General features: G+C 39.4%; 2 protein-coding genes across 2 annotated transcripts; one reads left to right on the forward strand and one right to left on the reverse strand.

The window, feature by feature from the left end:
• Positions 1–487: 487 nt before the first annotated feature.
• leg1.1 (liver-enriched gene 1, tandem duplicate 1) lies at positions 488–5841 on the reverse strand. The gene is made up of 8 exons (XM_084737909.1): positions 5479–5841; positions 4454–4540; positions 4282–4355; positions 3769–3873; positions 3360–3478; positions 2757–2898; positions 2549–2645; positions 488–867 (listed from the first exon to the last, which is right to left on the reverse strand). The coding sequence occupies exons 1-8, from the start codon at positions 5765–5767 to the stop codon at positions 719–721; spliced, it is 1062 nt and encodes a 353-aa protein (XP_084594035.1). The 5' UTR covers positions 5768–5841; the 3' UTR covers positions 488–718.
• A 4665-nt stretch (positions 5842–10506) lies between these two features.
• Positions 10507–17085, forward strand: stx7l (syntaxin 7-like). Its single transcript, XM_084737934.1, has 10 exons — positions 10507–10612; positions 11843–11936; positions 12054–12123; positions 12431–12521; positions 12647–12784; positions 14514–14560; positions 14643–14733; positions 14875–14947; positions 15479–15561; positions 15996–17085. The coding sequence occupies exons 2-10, from the start codon at positions 11852–11854 to the stop codon at positions 16086–16088; spliced, it is 771 nt and encodes a 256-aa protein (XP_084594060.1). The 5' UTR covers positions 10507–10612; positions 11843–11851; the 3' UTR covers positions 16089–17085.
• Positions 17086–17359: the final 274 nt, after the last annotated feature.

The raw sequence follows: 17359 nt of genomic DNA on the forward strand, positions 1-17359 counted from the left end.
TTCTGAATCCATCCAAAAATCTCTGCCATTTTAAAAGTTAAACCTCTTGAAGTGCAAGTGTGAAGTTAATACTTGATTAAAGTTTCATTCTGAGCTTAAAGTTTTGGTCCAACAGAATTTAATTTAAGTTTAGAGTAAAAACTAAACTTTTTTTAAACTACTTTAAATGTTTGATGATTCATGATTTAATCCAGTTTAAAATTTGTCCTAACCCAGCCATGGTGGAGTACATACATGTTTCCCCATGAAATGTAGTGAAGTTTAAGTACAAAGTAGAAAATGAAGTAAAAGTACCTAAAAAGTGTACTTAGTATATATGTACTACTTACACTCCCCTACTGCCATCTGCACTACACACTGTGATATACTGCCTACTTGTCCTGAGATATAATGTGGATAAAGGTCCTAGATGATTAAAGTTGTAAGATTTTACAGTTTATCTGATTTATATATTGGGTGTAATGAGTTTAATAATGACAGTAGAATAAGTGCTTGACACTTTACTGGGAGACACATATTCAAAAGAGAGTGACAAGAACAGAGATATACATATAGATGATAACCTTCTTTAAACCTCAAACTATTGACCATCCAAATAATGACATAACTTACTTTCACTACTGAAAAGAAATGTCAGCTATGTTTTTTTGTATTACAAGTATCTTCTCTTGGTGAAATTTCCCTCTGAGTAATACAAAAGTAGTCTTGTGTCGTTCACTCAGCAGCCGCCCATTCCAGTGATGATGGTCAAGAAGGTCCCTGTGGCGCTGCCAGGTTTTAGTAAAAGCTGCCCCAACATCGCTCTGCCCTTCTCTCTCGTTTCCACAGAACACATGGCCTTTTTCCACATACTCACCAGTGACCCACCTGGGAGAAGACATGAGCATGATCACCCTTAAAAACTCACTAATTACATAACAATACTATATTATGACGTGTGTGTGTGTGTGTGTGTGTGTGTGTGTGTGTGTGTAATACTGTGCAGAAGTTTTAGGCAAGTGTGAAGAAATCCTGTAAAGTAAGAATGCTTTCAAGAATATAAAATGAAATTGTTTATTTTTATCAGTTTACAAAATGCAAAGTGAGCCAACAAATCAATATTTGGTGTGACCACCCTTTTCCTTCAAAACAGCATCAGTTCTTCTAGGTACACTTGCACACAGTTTTTGAAGGAACTCAGCAGGTAGATTGTTCCAAACATCTTGGAGAACTAACCACAGATCTTCTGTGGATGTAGGCTGCCTCAGATCCTTCTGTTTCTTCATGTAACCCCAGACAGACTCCATGATGTTTAGATCAGAGCTCTGTGGGGGTCATACCATCACTTCCAGGACTCCTTGTTCTTCTTTACACTGAAAATAGTTCCCTGATGATATTGGCTGTATGTTTGGGGTCGTTGTCCTGCTGCAGAATACATTTTGGGCCAATCAGACGCCTCTCTGATGGTAGTGCATGATGGATAACTATCTGCCTGTATTTCTCAGCACTGAGGACAAAATTAAGCCTGACCAAATCCCAAACTCTATTTACAGAAATGCAGCCCCAGACTTGCAAGGAACCTCCACCAGGCTTCACTGTTTCCTGCAGACATTTGTTATTGTGCTGCTCTCCAGCCATTCAGCAAACAAACTGCCTTCTGCTACAGTCAAATATTTCAAATTTTGACTTATCAGTCCAGAGCACCTGCTGCCATTTTTCTGCACCTCAGTTCCTCTGTTTTCATGCATAGTTGAGTCACTTGGCCTTGTTTCCATGTCAGAGGTAAGGCTTCTCCAGACAGTAGATGGGTGTACCTGGGTCCCACTGGTTTCTGCTAGTTCTGAGCTGATGGCACTGCTGGACATCTTACGATTTTGAAGGGAAGTAAGCATAATGTGTCTTTTATCTGCTGCATTGAGTTTCCTTGGCTGACCTCTGCATCTACGGTCCTCAACGTTGCCCATTTCTTTGTGCTTCTTCAAAAGAGCTTGAACAGCACATCTTGAAACCCCAGTATGCTTTGAAATCTTTGCCTGGAGAGACCTTGCTGATGCAGTAGAAGTACCTGTGACATCAAACTGTCTTCCACAACCTCACCTTGGTAGCAGAGTTTGGCAGTTCCTCACCCAGTTTTAAACCTTCTATACAGCTGTTTCTGTTTCAGTTAATGACTGTAACTTATATATGAAACTGATGATCATTAGCACCAGTTTGGTATAATTGGTTAATTGTACACCTGACTATGATCCTACAAAATCCCTGACTTTGTGCAAGTGTACCTAGAAGAATTGATGCTGTTTTGAAGGAAAAGGGTGGTCAAACCAAATATTGATTTGATTTAGATTTTTTTTCTGTTGGCTCACTTTGCATTTTGTAAATTGATAAAAAATAATAATAATAATATATAAAATAATACATATAAAAATAAACAATTATGTTTTAGATTTTTGAAAGCTTTCTTACTTTACAGCATTTCTTCACACCTGCCTAAAACTTTTGCACAGTACTGTATATGTATCTGTGTGTGTGTGTGTGTGTGTGTGTGTGTGTGTGTGTGTGTCTGCCCTACCCAGCCCACTATTGATGCTGGTCATCCAGTTGAATGTACGCAGTGTGTGGTTCTCCTCCGTACTCAGATCAGCAATGTTAGGTGGAACATCGCCCTCCTAGACGTTCAGATATGACAGAACAAAAATTTGCTTAATAGACAGGTTGTAAAAATGAGGTTTCATAATATGGTTCATGAATGAATGGACTGATGGAGTGGACTTACGTACCTTTAAAATTCGACTTGGCAGAGGGGTTATGAACGCAGCAGAATTGTCCAAACTGGATTGGAAATGTGCTGCTGAAACGTACTCTGCTGAGTTCAGCCAGCTCTTTGCAAATTTAACCTCTACAGAGGAGTAGTGGCTCTGCCTGGAGGAGACAGAGATGATAAAGTTTAAATGGAGAGCTTTACATTTTGGGAAACATGCTTGTTTGCATTGTTGCCCAGAGTTAGGCGAGAAGATTGATACCACTCTAATATTTGTCTGTTGTATATGAAGCTGCAGCCAGCAGCTGGTTAGCTTAGCTTAGCATAAAGTTTGGAAACAGGGGAAAATAGTTGGACACTGTCCAGAATCACTTCTGTATATTAATGAATTACACATCTCAGAATAATGACTTTGTATCTCAAAATAATGAGTTATAATGAGTTAATATCTCAAATAATGAGTTTATATCTCAAACTAATGTGATAGTATCTAAAAATTATGACTTACTATTATAAAATAAGATAAGTTTCTCTTTAGTTTGTAAGTCATTATTTCAAAAGTTCCTAATTATAATGACTTAGTATCTCAAAATGATGAGAAACTTTCTCAAAAGATAGATACCTGGCGTTGCACGCAGAAGAGGCATTGGTTGAAGCCATTTGGGCCGCCCAGTAGAGACCGAGGAGAGTGTCTTTCTTCTCATTATCAGGGGCAGTAGACTCAGCTGCAGACTTGAGGCCCTTGAATCACAAACATTTAGGATGTACTCCAGCAATTCAGCATTGCACCTCTACAAAGTTTGGGGATGCTGAAGAGAAAGACTTAAAGCAGCAGAGGCCAAAACAGTTTTACACTGTCTCTGCCTGATACTGTGTATGCCTATGTTTTTCAAACTCCAAGCCATCGCTTTATACCACGCTTTATGTGTATGTATTCAAAAGGGTTAAGATTAAACAGTGTTCACTAGCAAATTGTCATAGTAGTGTTGCTATGTCAGTTAGGTGTATTTGTTTGTGTGTTCTGCATATACCTGGAAAAAAGCATCCCACTTAGTCATGACGTCGGGGTAGGTCGCTGCACAGTCAGCATATGTGGTGCAGTAATCTGTTACACCTTCAGGCGCCTGCATCTTGACCTAATAATATCAATATCAGTCATCATCATGCTCATCCTCATCATCATCAGAATAATATTGTTTTTCTCAGACATGATAGCAGCAGAATAGTGGCTCTGTCTGTCAGTGGGTTCACCACTTTGATCCAGACTGATATGTCTCAACAACTATTAGATGGAATTCCATGAAATTTGGTGCCTATAGGATGAATCCTATTGCCAAAGCATCTCAACTGCCCCCCCTGCTGGTGGGCTGCAGTACAGGTCACACATCCTGCTTCCCCATGTTATTAGGTGAAACATGGGCCAAACTAAAATGTCAAAGTACACATCTTTTTTTTCCCTCACAGAGCCATTACCATAGCTGCAGAGCTGTTTTTTTTTTTTACCTGTCTCATTCTCAGTTTAAGTTGTCCTACTGCACATGTACCTTAGTTTCTGCTCCCATGAAGCCTTGCTGTGCGGCAGACAGGAAGGGCAGTGCAGAGACAAAGTAGTTCACACCTGGAGGAGAAAGAGGTGGTTTTGATCATGTTTTAGTGTTATGTGTTCTCTTTGTATGCTTGCGTGTGTCTCGTTGTGTATGCGTTTGTCCTACTTACAGCTCCACCAGCTCTCAGTAGAGATGCACATGGTATCTCCAGTTTCCAGGCCACAGGTTGTAGCACTGGTTGGGTCACCGAGACGCCCTGCAGAGTCAACACATTGTACAATGTCAGTTTCTGTCTGGGTTGTTTCGTAGCTGATGGACATATAATATTATGCTCACTCAGTTCACGCTCATGTTGACTCTGGGACTCACAGCGGGTACAAAAGCTTCGAACCATGCCTGAGTATGACTGCCCTCCCCCTCCACTCCACTGATGCTCACTTTTCACATTAGTAATGTTGTTCTGTGCACTGTTGTTCCAAGTACACTGCATCATCACCTACACAGCATTTCTTTATGATGTTGTTGTTGCAAGATCCCAATAGCAATCAATGTTCTTGTTTTGGTGAAGTTAGTTTTCACACCTGATGTATCTGTGTACAACCAAACCGTACATCATGTATGGTCATGCAAGAGATGATCAGAATTGCTTTATTGTTTTTTTTTTTTTTTTTCAAATTAAATTGCCAGTAAATCTGCCAATATATGTAGTGACCATACCGTAGTTGTGATCTGGTTCAACAATCGACACTGAGGACAACTGTGCTAAAGACAGGCGAGGACAAACACGTCTGCAGACTGGAAGTGTTCCAGTGAGCAAGCAGAGCTGTGTTTTGAAGGGATGGCAGCAGACAGCTAAAATTGCCATAAACATCACTAACCACATCACAAATGCTGAAATGTTGCAGCATTTAATTACACATATGCTTAAAGGCATTTTTGCATGTGTGTTGGAGTTTGTGTTATTAAGTTTTGACAGATTGTCATTCTCACTGCAAATATTGGTTCCAAATATTTTTCTTTTGGTTCCAAATATTAATCGACTTCCTTGATTGCTAATAGTCAGTATTGTATCATCCCTGGAAAAGCGTATCATCGACTCCCAGTGTTCATCCATCTTAGAGCTTCTCTTTCTTTTCTTTGTAGGGAAAGACCGTCATTGATTAAAACAAAGAAAGAAAAGAATCGTCATCTTACCTGAAGCCAGCATCCATCCAAGCTGCAGAGGCAGTCCCCAAATAGGACTGTCTGTGGCATTTGTCCCCATACAGCCCATGAACGGGTCTGTAGCAGCTATCAGCAGCCGGTAAAGAGTCATGCGTTGAAGGTAGTGCCAGGGGTCTGGATTTACAACGCCATTCTCTGCTGGCAGGTCAGTCAGTTGGCCGGTCGTTTGGGCCCACAGGATAGGCTTGCCATCTTCTAGAATGACAGTGGAGCTGCTGAGCGACACCAGGAGGAGGCCGAGGACTGCCAGACGCAGCATGACTGAGGCTCTGGTACCGTAGAGAGGGATGGAGTCAAGAGCGCCTACTCTGGACTGAGACCTGTCACACAGATACAAGGCTTATGTAGCCTCCTGTCTGACCCACATTCACAGAGACACCCGCACACCTCAGTCCATGTAACTGGTGGTTCAGTGGACCTTCATTGACAGACAGATAAGATAATGTGTACATAGAGCTTGTGAACTCTCCGAATACTCAGAAACAGATCCACACAAAGGGAACTCAATACATGCGATAACAACATTAAAGAGCCATCAGTCAACTCAGCAAACAGACCTTCACCATTTCAAGGATTGTTGAAATCTTTGAAGAACTCTTCCATCAAAGGTTTGTCATGAGTTCTTTGTACCATATTATAAAAGGGCTCTTGGTAGAACCGCCTAGGTGGGTTTTACATAAAACCCTTGGAATATAAAAAAGTTTTAAGTACATCACCCTGGGTGTGTTCTGTGTAAAAGAGTTCTTCATAGAACACCTTAGGTGGCTTCTAGATAAAATCCTTAGAATTTAAAGAGGTTATAAAAAGGTTATCTGTAGAATCTCCTGGTTAGGTTCTAGATAAAACCCCTGGAATATAAAAAGTTTGTCAGTAGAACCCCATTGATGGGTTCAACATAAAATCTTTGGAATATAAAAGAGTTCTTTGTAGAAATCCCTGGTTGGGTTCTTGTTAGCAGCTTTAGATGGTGGAAACTTTCTCCTATAACCCCCTGAGAGGGTTCTGGGTTAAACCATTACATCATAGAAGGGCTCTCTGTAGAACCTCTCATTGGGGATTTTGGGTGAAACCTTTCACATACGGTTCTATGTATAGCCCTTCATGTTAGTTTCTAGTAGAACTCTCTGAAAGGGCTCCAAGTGGTACCTTTATAAAAGGTTCTTCCAGGAACCAAAAAAGGTTCTCCCCAGGGGACAAACCAATGAACCCTTTATGGTTCTAGTTGACATCTTTATTTTTAAGAGTGTGGTCCATGTAATAATACTCCTTGGGTTACATTTTCTGTCTTAAAAATAAATAGGTCCTGTAAATACATGATCATATCTACAGTATAAGTAATAAGTGACTGATATACATTTTGAGCTGATTATGTCACTGTATGATAGTAAGAAAAGAGTTTTGTCCTGTTAGTCAATACCTATGAATTCACATCGGCAGATGTAAGATACCACAGTGCGCATTTTGACAACAGAGGCATGCACAAAACTGTGGGCCCTCACAGTTCAAGTTCACAGGATCTGGACCTCATTTGTTACTGGAAAGTCAGGACAGGGTGAGGACAGTTCACTCACAACTGCATAATGTTCCATGTGAATTTCATCATATCATTTGTTCTGTTGACAAAACAAAAGGTCAACTGATTTGTGCAGGCAAGTCTGGATTCTTCAGTCCTCTGGTGGGCTGCATGCTCTTACTATTCAGTGGTGGAATATAACTAAGTAGATTGTGATGATATCTACTGCAATATTACGTGGTTAATTATTTCATTTTATCATCATTATTTTAGAAAAGGATTGCTACTGACTGCTGTATTATTATTATTATTATTATTATTATTATTATTATTATTATTATTATTATTATTATTATTATTTCTGCAATTGTACACTATTCAAACACTCATTGCTAAACACAATTCAAGGCCATTTTTTTTGCATCTGCTTAGCTCATGGCTGGGTATTTTATCTTTATTAAAGGAGGAAAGCAGAAGCACTTTTAAGTAAAATGCAAAAACAAATTTAATACCAACAAAAATGCTGTGCACATCAGATTTATTAATTAATAAGGGACTATTTTTTTCCAAGTCATCACATTCCTGTTTTTTGATATCATTATAAATGTTGTATTGTGTACTTTTTTATCTTAGTATTATCGAACCTTGAATTTTTGTTTGTTACCCCACTTTGTACTATAATAGTAATAATATACTACTTTTATGCTAATTTATATTTATACTACACTATATTTCACAGGAAAGTGCTTATTTCTTTTTCTTTTGTACTTTTTACTCCAATACTTTTATTTGACACTTGAAGTTATTAGGTATTTTAGTAGTCATAGTTTAGTAGATAGTTGTACATGATACGATTCTGTACAGTAACTACTAATTTATCCAGTAGTATACAAAGTAACTACAATTGGCTCAACATTGAGAACTAAAGCATTAAAATTCTCTAACATGTATTTATTAGTGATAAAAGTAGATTAATATATTCTGTAATAATATAACACTGCAATGAATATTTAGTATTTAGTAGTATGTTTTATTTAAAGGATCAGAGTACTTCTTTTATCCCTGTTGTTTGGTATTAATTTTATTTCTACAATCCCCAGCTGAAGGCATGCAGCAACCCTGATCCTGACACACCTTTGGTCTCCAAACTAACACAGAGCAGATGTATGTGAACGATTAGATAACCAGGAACTAGAGTTTGTGTGATTAACCTTTGTAAACCTTAGTGTGCAAACATCTGCTGGATTTACACATAACAGTAGATGTGTAATTTAAAAAAAATAGATCTGCGCAAGCCATGGTGGGTTTAAGTATATTTACTCAAGAATTAACTCAAGGTAATAGTACTTAACTTGAGTAATTCCATTTTATGAAACATCAAATCAACTTTAAATTTACATTACACTACATTTTTTCCTAAACCTCCTGTCCAGTGAAAACCTTGTATTTCCAAATTTGGTTTTGAATTGCTTTTTTGATCAGCTGGAAAATGCATCATCACCAAGCCTTAAACAGGGCAGTTTCCCTGAGCTCATACGTGGTTCTCACAGGAAACTGATGAACATATGATGATCTCATAGAATATGATGCATTTCTAAATTGCCAACTCATATCATATGTTCAAGCCTGTACTGTTAGTTTGAGGCAGATTGAATCAAGAACGCTGAAGTTAACACCACTTCCTGTGTTTTGAAAAAATATCAACCTTCACCACATCGTCAGGGCAGCGCCATTTGGCAAATTTCATGATCATTACCAAAGTCTTAAGTCCTTGCCTATCAGATTTGACTGGGATATAGTAAACCTGCTTGGGGAAGCACGTTAAAGTGAAAAACATGCTATTTCCTGTTGCCAGTGGGTGGTGCTGTGACTTTTTGTGATATTGTTTTCATGTATGTTAATATTTTCATGTAGATGTGTTCAGGGCGAGACTGTTATCAAACATGTCAGTATGTTTGGTGCAGATTGGATCATTTATGCTTAAGTTATAGCAATTTCCTGTTTCATGCCGATTAATCAAAATTTTATGCCAAGCCACTGACACCCCAAAAATTCACTTCATGGCGAGGTCAGGCGCCTGGCAGACACCAATCGTGAGCTCCAGTTGGCATGGGGGTGTCCAGGTAATGACAGGATTTTCATTTTTGGGTGAACTATGCCTTTAAGGTTTGAGATTTTTTCAGGGGGGGTCTGGAGGTCCTCTCTAGACATCATTGTTAAAACTGACCTCGGTCTGAACAAATGAAAACCGCAATATCGCTCAGCAAAAGTCCGCCATTGATGTGAAAGTATGTATTGTTTTACCTTTTGGGGGTTTGAGGCGACCTGACCCACTTCAGCACTTGGTCCTCAGGCCTCACGGTTACTAGCAAGAGAAAAAACGAGTCACACACACAGAAAGTTAGCACACCAACACACATATGTACAGACAAGCACACACTCATGACTCTGATTTAACTTTTATCCAGAGCTGGTCCTGACTTCCATGGGGCCCTAAGCAAAATTCTGCTAAGGGGTCCTACCATGGAGAGCCATGTATACCATTTGCCACACAGTCACACCCGAGTGCCTCCACTTCAGTCCTCCCTCCCCAGTTTGCTCCATCTGTCAGTCAAAGAATAAGATCTCTATAGAACAGAATGACGTACAACAAAAACAATATTTATTCAGATAACTTTCAGATAAGTGAAAATCGACATTAACATGAATATAGAAAATATAGAAAACACTAAAATATAACACTGAGCTTTGGGTCTGATGCTCTGCAGTGATGGTCTAATTAGTCGATTAATTGATTTTAAATTCAATATTTAATCAATCATCAGTAAAATGTCAATCCATTAATTTCCACCTTGCATTAGTTCAGAGTTGTAATCAGTGCTGGACTGTAACTAAGTACATTTACATCAAGTACTGTACTTTGTACTTTACTTGACTTCCATTTTATCCATCTTTATGCTTCTACAGTACATCTCAGAGGAAAATACTGTACTTTTTAATCCACAAAGGCTGTTTTCTGACTTTTTAGAGATACATGGTTCTCACAGGACAGTGATGCTACTGACATTTGATGGTCTTACAGACCATGATGCACTGCTGTAGATTAAATTAGCTAACATCTACAGCAATAAACATTAAAGGAATAATATTAATCCAGAAACATCAGATATAATAACACTGACAGGGATAATTTCACTGCAACATGAATACTTTTACTATAAGTATATTTATCTGATAATATTTCCATATGGTTTTGTGAATGCATGACTTAAGTATTTTTACAGTGTGATGTTAGTACTTTTCTCTTTCTGCTTCATCCTCTCATCAAAGTTTGACATGAAGAAGAGGCGGGTCTTCATACGCACCTCGCGGGGCCCTACGCAACTTGCGGAGTGTGCGTGTAGACCCAACAGGCTCTGACAAGATTTCTTGTCATAATCTTTGTTGTCAGTTCATTTATGTTGCTCCATGCAGCCCTGCCTTTGCCGTTTTTAAGCCAATGATTTAGCCTGGAGAGCTGCAGACATCATGTGACGGGGGAGTGGCGCAGAGTCAGGAAATACAGCGCCGCTGCCGCGAGTCACAAGAAAGGTAAAGTCTAAAACTTTTACACTACTCAACTGAACATTTAGGAAGGACTGACAACACTGACACAATAGCGTGAAAAATACTACTTCCATGATGTTTCGTCTTTAAGAGCAAAGAAATGAAAGAATTGCTGAAAACGAGAGAAATCTTCCAGATGTGCTGCGATTTTGATTATGACTTATGATGACTTTTGCACTCGCCGAGTCATCAGTGGAATAAAGTTCACATAGAGAAAACTTCACCCTGATAATAATAACAATGGTAATAAGAAGAATAAGTTGCTCATAAGTAAATAGTGATCATATGTGCACACTCTTCTTCTTGTCAGAGGAAAGCTCATGTGATTTCCGCATTTTTCTCGCTGGCAGTTACTGAAGTAACTCAAAGGGACAAATACACGGCAGACAGACAGACAGAGACAGACAGACAGACAGGGTGCAACAAGTTTCATTCAACAGACAGTGATTCAATGCATGATTTTGTTTTGTTTGAGTACAAAGCATCAGAATCAGTAACAGTGGTGGATACCCAGAAGAGTTTCTTAACAGATGGTTATTTGCATGCTGGCATACTGGTTTCGGTCCTGTTCCCTCAACAGCGCAGGAAGTCTGCTTGACTGGGCAAAACACTCCTGACCCAACCCTGTCAGGCTTTGTGTGTGTTCAGAGCTGAGAGCAAAGGCATTGCAATAAGCAAGATAATCCACAGACCCTGTTGTGAGCAGTTTAATGTAGGCTGATTCTAAACTAGTTCCAGTAGATTCTATTGCATAAAGGAAATTTCTACATGAAAGTGCTCATAACAAGGTTTGCAAATTATTTTGAGCAACCAAGTCATGATTTATGGAAAGAGACATTGCTGTTGAGTTTGAATGCACCATATAGATGGTTAAACACCACAGGCCAGAGGAAATATATGTACTTTTGATTTTGGGATGAACTGTCCCTTTAACTGTTACAACATCTATGCCTTGCCACATTAAATAATGATCTGATCACATGATATGTAATAACTTTTGGATATTTATTTTCCCTTTAAACACAAATATCTGTGTACATGTTCTTAAAATCACAAGCTCAGATTTTTATAATTAGTTAATTAAAATAAAATAAAACAAAAAATAAAACAAATTGGCTGCAAATATGCATTACCTGCAGTAATGATGATAATGATATTTCTGTCCGACTCATGAATGAATGAAGCGATGGGTTGTGTTGTTGCGTGTCTTCACAGCTGTCCATCATGTCCTACCATGCTGGGACCCCAGAGGAGCCCAGTGCTCTGGTTCATAACATCAGCTCCAATGTCCAGAAGCTGACACTGCTGAGTAATACACACACTACACACACACACTCAGACACAGAGTCATCGCTATCAGCTTCAACGTTGAGATTACTCCCACTTGTGTGTGAATCATGAGATACTGTGTGTTTCTTCTCCACAGCCTCTGATCTGCAGAGGGCAGTCTCTCTGCTGGGAACTGAGCAGGACACCAGCCAACTACGACAGACGCTGTGAGTTATAGGGTCAGATTTGCATAATTGGTCTATTAAGGTGAACATCTTGGTACAAATGCAGGTGAAAAAAAGGTTAAACCTTGTCTGTCTGAAAACTCTCAAGTCATCATAAAAAATTGGCCCATACTGATGTGTATGGTGCATTTTAAATCTGACACAGTTTGCAGATATTGGCAGCTCTGCATACAACTCTTGATGCATGTTTTTTTTTTTTACTCTGACTCTCAGCAGTCTGTTTTCTTAAAGTCTGGCCAGTATTTCTCTAATTTCACAAAATACAAAAATATTTGTCTGTGGTCACCAGGCAACAGAAACAGCAGCAAGGCAACCATCTAGCGAAGGAGACTGACAGACTGATGAAGGCATTCAGTGCTCTTCCTGTTGGCCCAGATCAGGTACTGAACTGAAACCGTTCAAAGTCCGGCTGGTTGATACCACACTGGCTTGGAAAAACACTGTTTACCAAACACTTTTGTTTTGCGGCATCTCTGTTAACATTTTTCTGCTCTGTGTGTTTTAGCGGCAGAGAAAGATCCAGAGAGAGCGTCTGTTGAATGACTTTTCCGCCACTCTGAACAGCTTCCAGAGGATCCAGCGGCAGGCGGCCGACCGAGAGCGAGAGTTTGTGGCCAGAGTCAGAGCCAGCTCCAGGGTGTCGGTGAGTAACCTGCAAGGTCAAAAGGTCAGGGTGTAAAACACTGATATAGACAGTGATTAAATATGATATTTGTGAGTGACCAGGTATCCATATACCAGTGAGTAATCACATTTCAATTAAACATTTTTCAACATGTCTTATTTCATGGAGATGGGCTGCAAGGTCAGCAATACAAACATTTTAATAAATAAATATGAATTACTTAATTTGGAGTTACATTCAGAAAGGCAAGGGGTTAAAGCTTAGCCTTTATATAATCCATAAATCGTCTCCAAGTCTTCTCAAACTTGTCAGAGGAGCCACGGACTATGAATCTCAATTTTTCAAGTTTGAGATGCTGTATTACCTCCCTCAGTCCAGCCTGGTGGAGGAGGAGTCTACCAGCAGAGAAGGATCAATCTCCTTTCTAACAAAGTAACACATTTAGTTATTTTGAGATTACTTCCAGAGACATAATTGTTGTTCTCTTCTCTTCTGCCAAAAAGAGATATAAGAGGATCCGGCTGAATATCTGATCCCCAATAAGTGCACAGATATGGGCATAGTGAGATTGAGGTGGGATCTACGTCTGGGAATATTTAAGCGAGTGTGAGAGAAATATAAAGACAAGCCCGTGCTGGACACAGATTGAGGCTATATGCATTTATATGGCTTTTCTCAACTGCTCTGCCGTCACAGCTGATCCAAAATCCCCCTCTAGACCTTAAGACTCTCCAATGATGTTTTTTTTTTTTTTATTAGATAAAAAATTATGAATAATCAGGCTATTGTATCCCCTTTTTGAAGACTCAAAGGAAAACATAGATTCCATGGGTGACTCACCAGGCAAATCAAGAATAAAGCACTTGTGTAGACTTTGTTGTCACCCTGTTCCCTAATATGAAAACAGTCATTTATGATGGACGGAGACAGAGAGCCATTTTGCAATCCATAGTTTTTTCTAATAGCCGACAACATATTCAAAGATAGTTTAACGGTGGTGTTGTTCTGAACAGATTGTAATGAAAAAGCCGTTGGAGAAAACAAACAGGCAGTCAGGGATGTCATCCATGGATCGTTCCATGCAAACAAAAAGCGGAGAATATACACAGACAAGAAATGACAGCGCCGCAAACAGGATATCACATGATACAAAACAGCATGAATGTCCTGTCCCCGACTCACTCATCAACAACACAGAAACCCTCATATGTTCATATTTAGACTTTTGTAAATATTTAAGAAAACGAGCACCCACACTCCTGTTTCTCACCAAGGCTTGCCGACTCACATTTATGAAGTAATGCAGAGATTATCACTAAGCATCATTAAGCTTCAGACGGTGCCTTTAATTGCGAGTGTTTTAGACACTGATTCTCTCAGGAGAGCGGGCCTGCTTGCTTGGCAACTCTGTTCCCTCACCGCTTATCTCACTGCAGAGAAAAAAGTACCTGTAACTGGTGTGTTCATGCTGATAAGCAGGAACAGTTCCTTACTGTTTGAAATGGTTGGTGAGGAATGAAAAGCTAGAGGTTTTATATGTTCTATGTCACCGTACACACATTACACACAATGAGCTGTGCTGCTGATACTTAAACAAATTATATTTGAGGTATAACGGTCATTGACACTGTTTAAAGCACCCTCTACATACGGAATCATTGCTGTATCCATAAACATACTGAAGAACGTCCTCTACAGTGTATTTGCACAATGTGTTTGTTTAAACGTCTTAATTTCCTTTTAACAGGGAGGACAGCCTGAGGACAGCTTTGGAAATGTGTCCCCTTTCCCTGGGTATGTCCACTGCATATGAGCGTTATTATAATTTCTGGTATTATTATTATTATTGTTATTTCATCTTCATTTGTTTCTGCAGTGATTCCCAGGCTCAGGCTCAGGCGGAGGCCATCACTGAAGACGACCTGCGGCTGATCCAGGAGAGAGAGTCGGCCATCAAGCAGTTGGAGGTACAAATGTCTATACCAGCATGGTCACTAATATGTTCATTATCTCATCAGCTTTGTGCTTTTGTGTTCACCGTGGAGTCTTGGACGTGACTGCACCTTCTGTTTCACATGAACCATCTCTCTTTGTGTTGACTGATTCAGTCTGACATCACAGATATCAATGACATCTTCAAGGACCTGGGGATGATGGTTCATGAGCAGGGAGACATGATAGGTGAGCTTTTGTCACCTGCACTTGTCCATTCCTTTAATTATGTAACAGCGTACAACTGAAACATCTACTTAATGTCAGGAACATGAGCTAGATCAACAGCTTTATTTTACATGTGGCACATTTATTAAAGGAAATTAAATATATATACTTAATGCAAAAGAGTTTTCTTTTCTTTTCTTATCATATCCTGAAGAGAAGATTGATACCACTCTGGTCTGTACAGTAAATATGATGCTACAGACAGCAGCTCGTTAACTTAGCTTAGCAACTAGGTCTCTCTTAGACCTTGGATAAGCAAAAACAAACAAAAAAAAACCCAAAATGGTAGTAAAATTACAATACAGAGAAACAGATTGACAATATTAGGTAAATAATGCGTAAAGAGAAATGAAGCCTTTGTCAAAGTGATCTTCTGAGGTGATCTGTCCACGTCTGTAGTCGCTGAAGTTTGAAGATTAGTGCCACGTGCTCCTGTCCTTTCTTCACACCTGCTGCATGTGCAATGTTTGTGTTTTCCTGTGTGTCCTGCAGACAGTATAGAGGCCAATGTGGAGAGCGCAGATATGAACGTCCAGAACGCCACACAGCAGTTGGCACGTGCCGCAGACTACCAGGTAAAACTTGAATGGAAAGGAGGAAGAGAGGAAGGGCAAAAAGACATACACAAAGAAGGGATTAAAGAAAAGAACAAGGAGGGGAGACACATTCCACTGCATAAATGTTAAGAGAAGTTAGTTTGTAATTAATGAAGAAATCTGAGACATAGCATTATGTGTGCTTACATGACGCCTCCACCACCTGCACAAAGACTCCCTTGTGTAACCAGGTTCTTAGTCAGTATGTTTGGTAAATAAGACGTAGAGAAAGAGGCGTGAAGCTGAAAATAAAATAGAAAGCTGACTCACAAGGTGTTCTGATTCATGCCGTGGCCGTGAGTCAATTCAAATCATCAGCTAGCCTAAATAAATCAGTCTGTGTCCTTATTAAAATACTGATTATATCTTATAGTATTACACAAACAACCACTTTGTACTTTATTCCCTCTCAGCGGAGCTCCCGGAAGAAGATTTGCATCCTGGTGATAGTGTTGGCTGTAGCTGCTGTTATTGTTGGACTCATCATTTGGGGCGCCACCAAATGAGGGCTTCTTCATCATCACCATCGCCATCATCATTTCCTCCACCTCTCTTGTTGAGTCACCAGTCAGGACAAAGAATGAAGCACCATCCTTCCTCTCCTCATCTCCCTCTTTTCTTACCCCCCTCATGAAAGGAGTCAGTGACACTGTCTGTCTTTCTTTGAATTGATTATATTTTTAAGATATTGCAGTCCTTGTTGACAAAACCAAACACTCCTTCACTGTGAAACAAAAGTAGCACCGGTGGCTTTATTGTTATAATCATCTTTCATTGAATTATTGGTGTCTGATGAGGGCATGATTCACTTTGACAGGAGAGATTTTGAATTCTCACCTGACTGCCAGAGGGAGGTGTGAACACACTGTGTTCAGTGGCAGCCATGTTTCCTTCACCACCACTGAATCTTAAATTAAATTACAGTACAGACAATGCTTCTGGGTGCAATGAAGCGGCCAGTTGCAGTAGGCTGGTAGGAGGGAATTAACCTTCAGATCTGTCTCTTCAAATGTCATATTGCTGCTGCAGCCTTCTTTTATCAGGTTAGATATGAAAAGCTAACATGCTAACAGTTTCTCCTTTATTAAACCATGAATCAAGTGCACTATGTAAATTTGGCAATAAACAAAAGCCCAGGTCCACAGTACAATGTAGCTAAACTGCATTTGGTTTATTGCAATGCAGTTACAATGTTCTCTTTTTTTTTATCTATCTTCTATTTTTTAGGTTATAATGAATTAAGAATATTACTTCATTTCTATTCAAATTAATGTTGTTCTATTCTGATAATAAATCAGGAAGTACTGTACATTGCCAACCTACATTTTGTGGTTAGGACAAAACATTAAACCCGACTATTAGCCCATCAGAAGACAATTATTTTTCTAGTATATATAAATGGTGTGTTTCTTTTGGCTAGACAAAATGTTTTTAACTTTGTAGCTTGTAGAGATTGCATCTAGGAAAATCCTTTTTTACAAAATGAAATCACCTGTCCCCTTACAGGCGATCACAAAGACTGTAAGGTACAACATGTAAATAGAGCAGGCGAAGGTCAAGTCATAATTGATCCCTCCTATGTTCTGCCCCTTTTAGAACTTTTGATGACTCTCTGCTTTCCTGTTTCCTTTATGCAATATATTTTTTCCCCAGTATGGCGAAGGCATGACCTGCCCTACCCCTCCAAACCTACCAAAACGACCCAACCCAATGAAGGCAGCATAACAAATAAGAGTCAAAGCGGGTTATGACTTTGTTCTCCTGGGGGAAAAAAAAT

This window comes from Lutjanus erythropterus, chromosome 15 (genome assembly GCF_056507025.1).
Source record: "Lutjanus erythropterus isolate fLutEry1 chromosome 15, fLutEry1.hap2, whole genome shotgun sequence".
Taxonomy (NCBI): Eukaryota; Metazoa; Chordata; class Actinopteri; order Lutjaniformes; family Lutjanidae; genus Lutjanus; species Lutjanus erythropterus.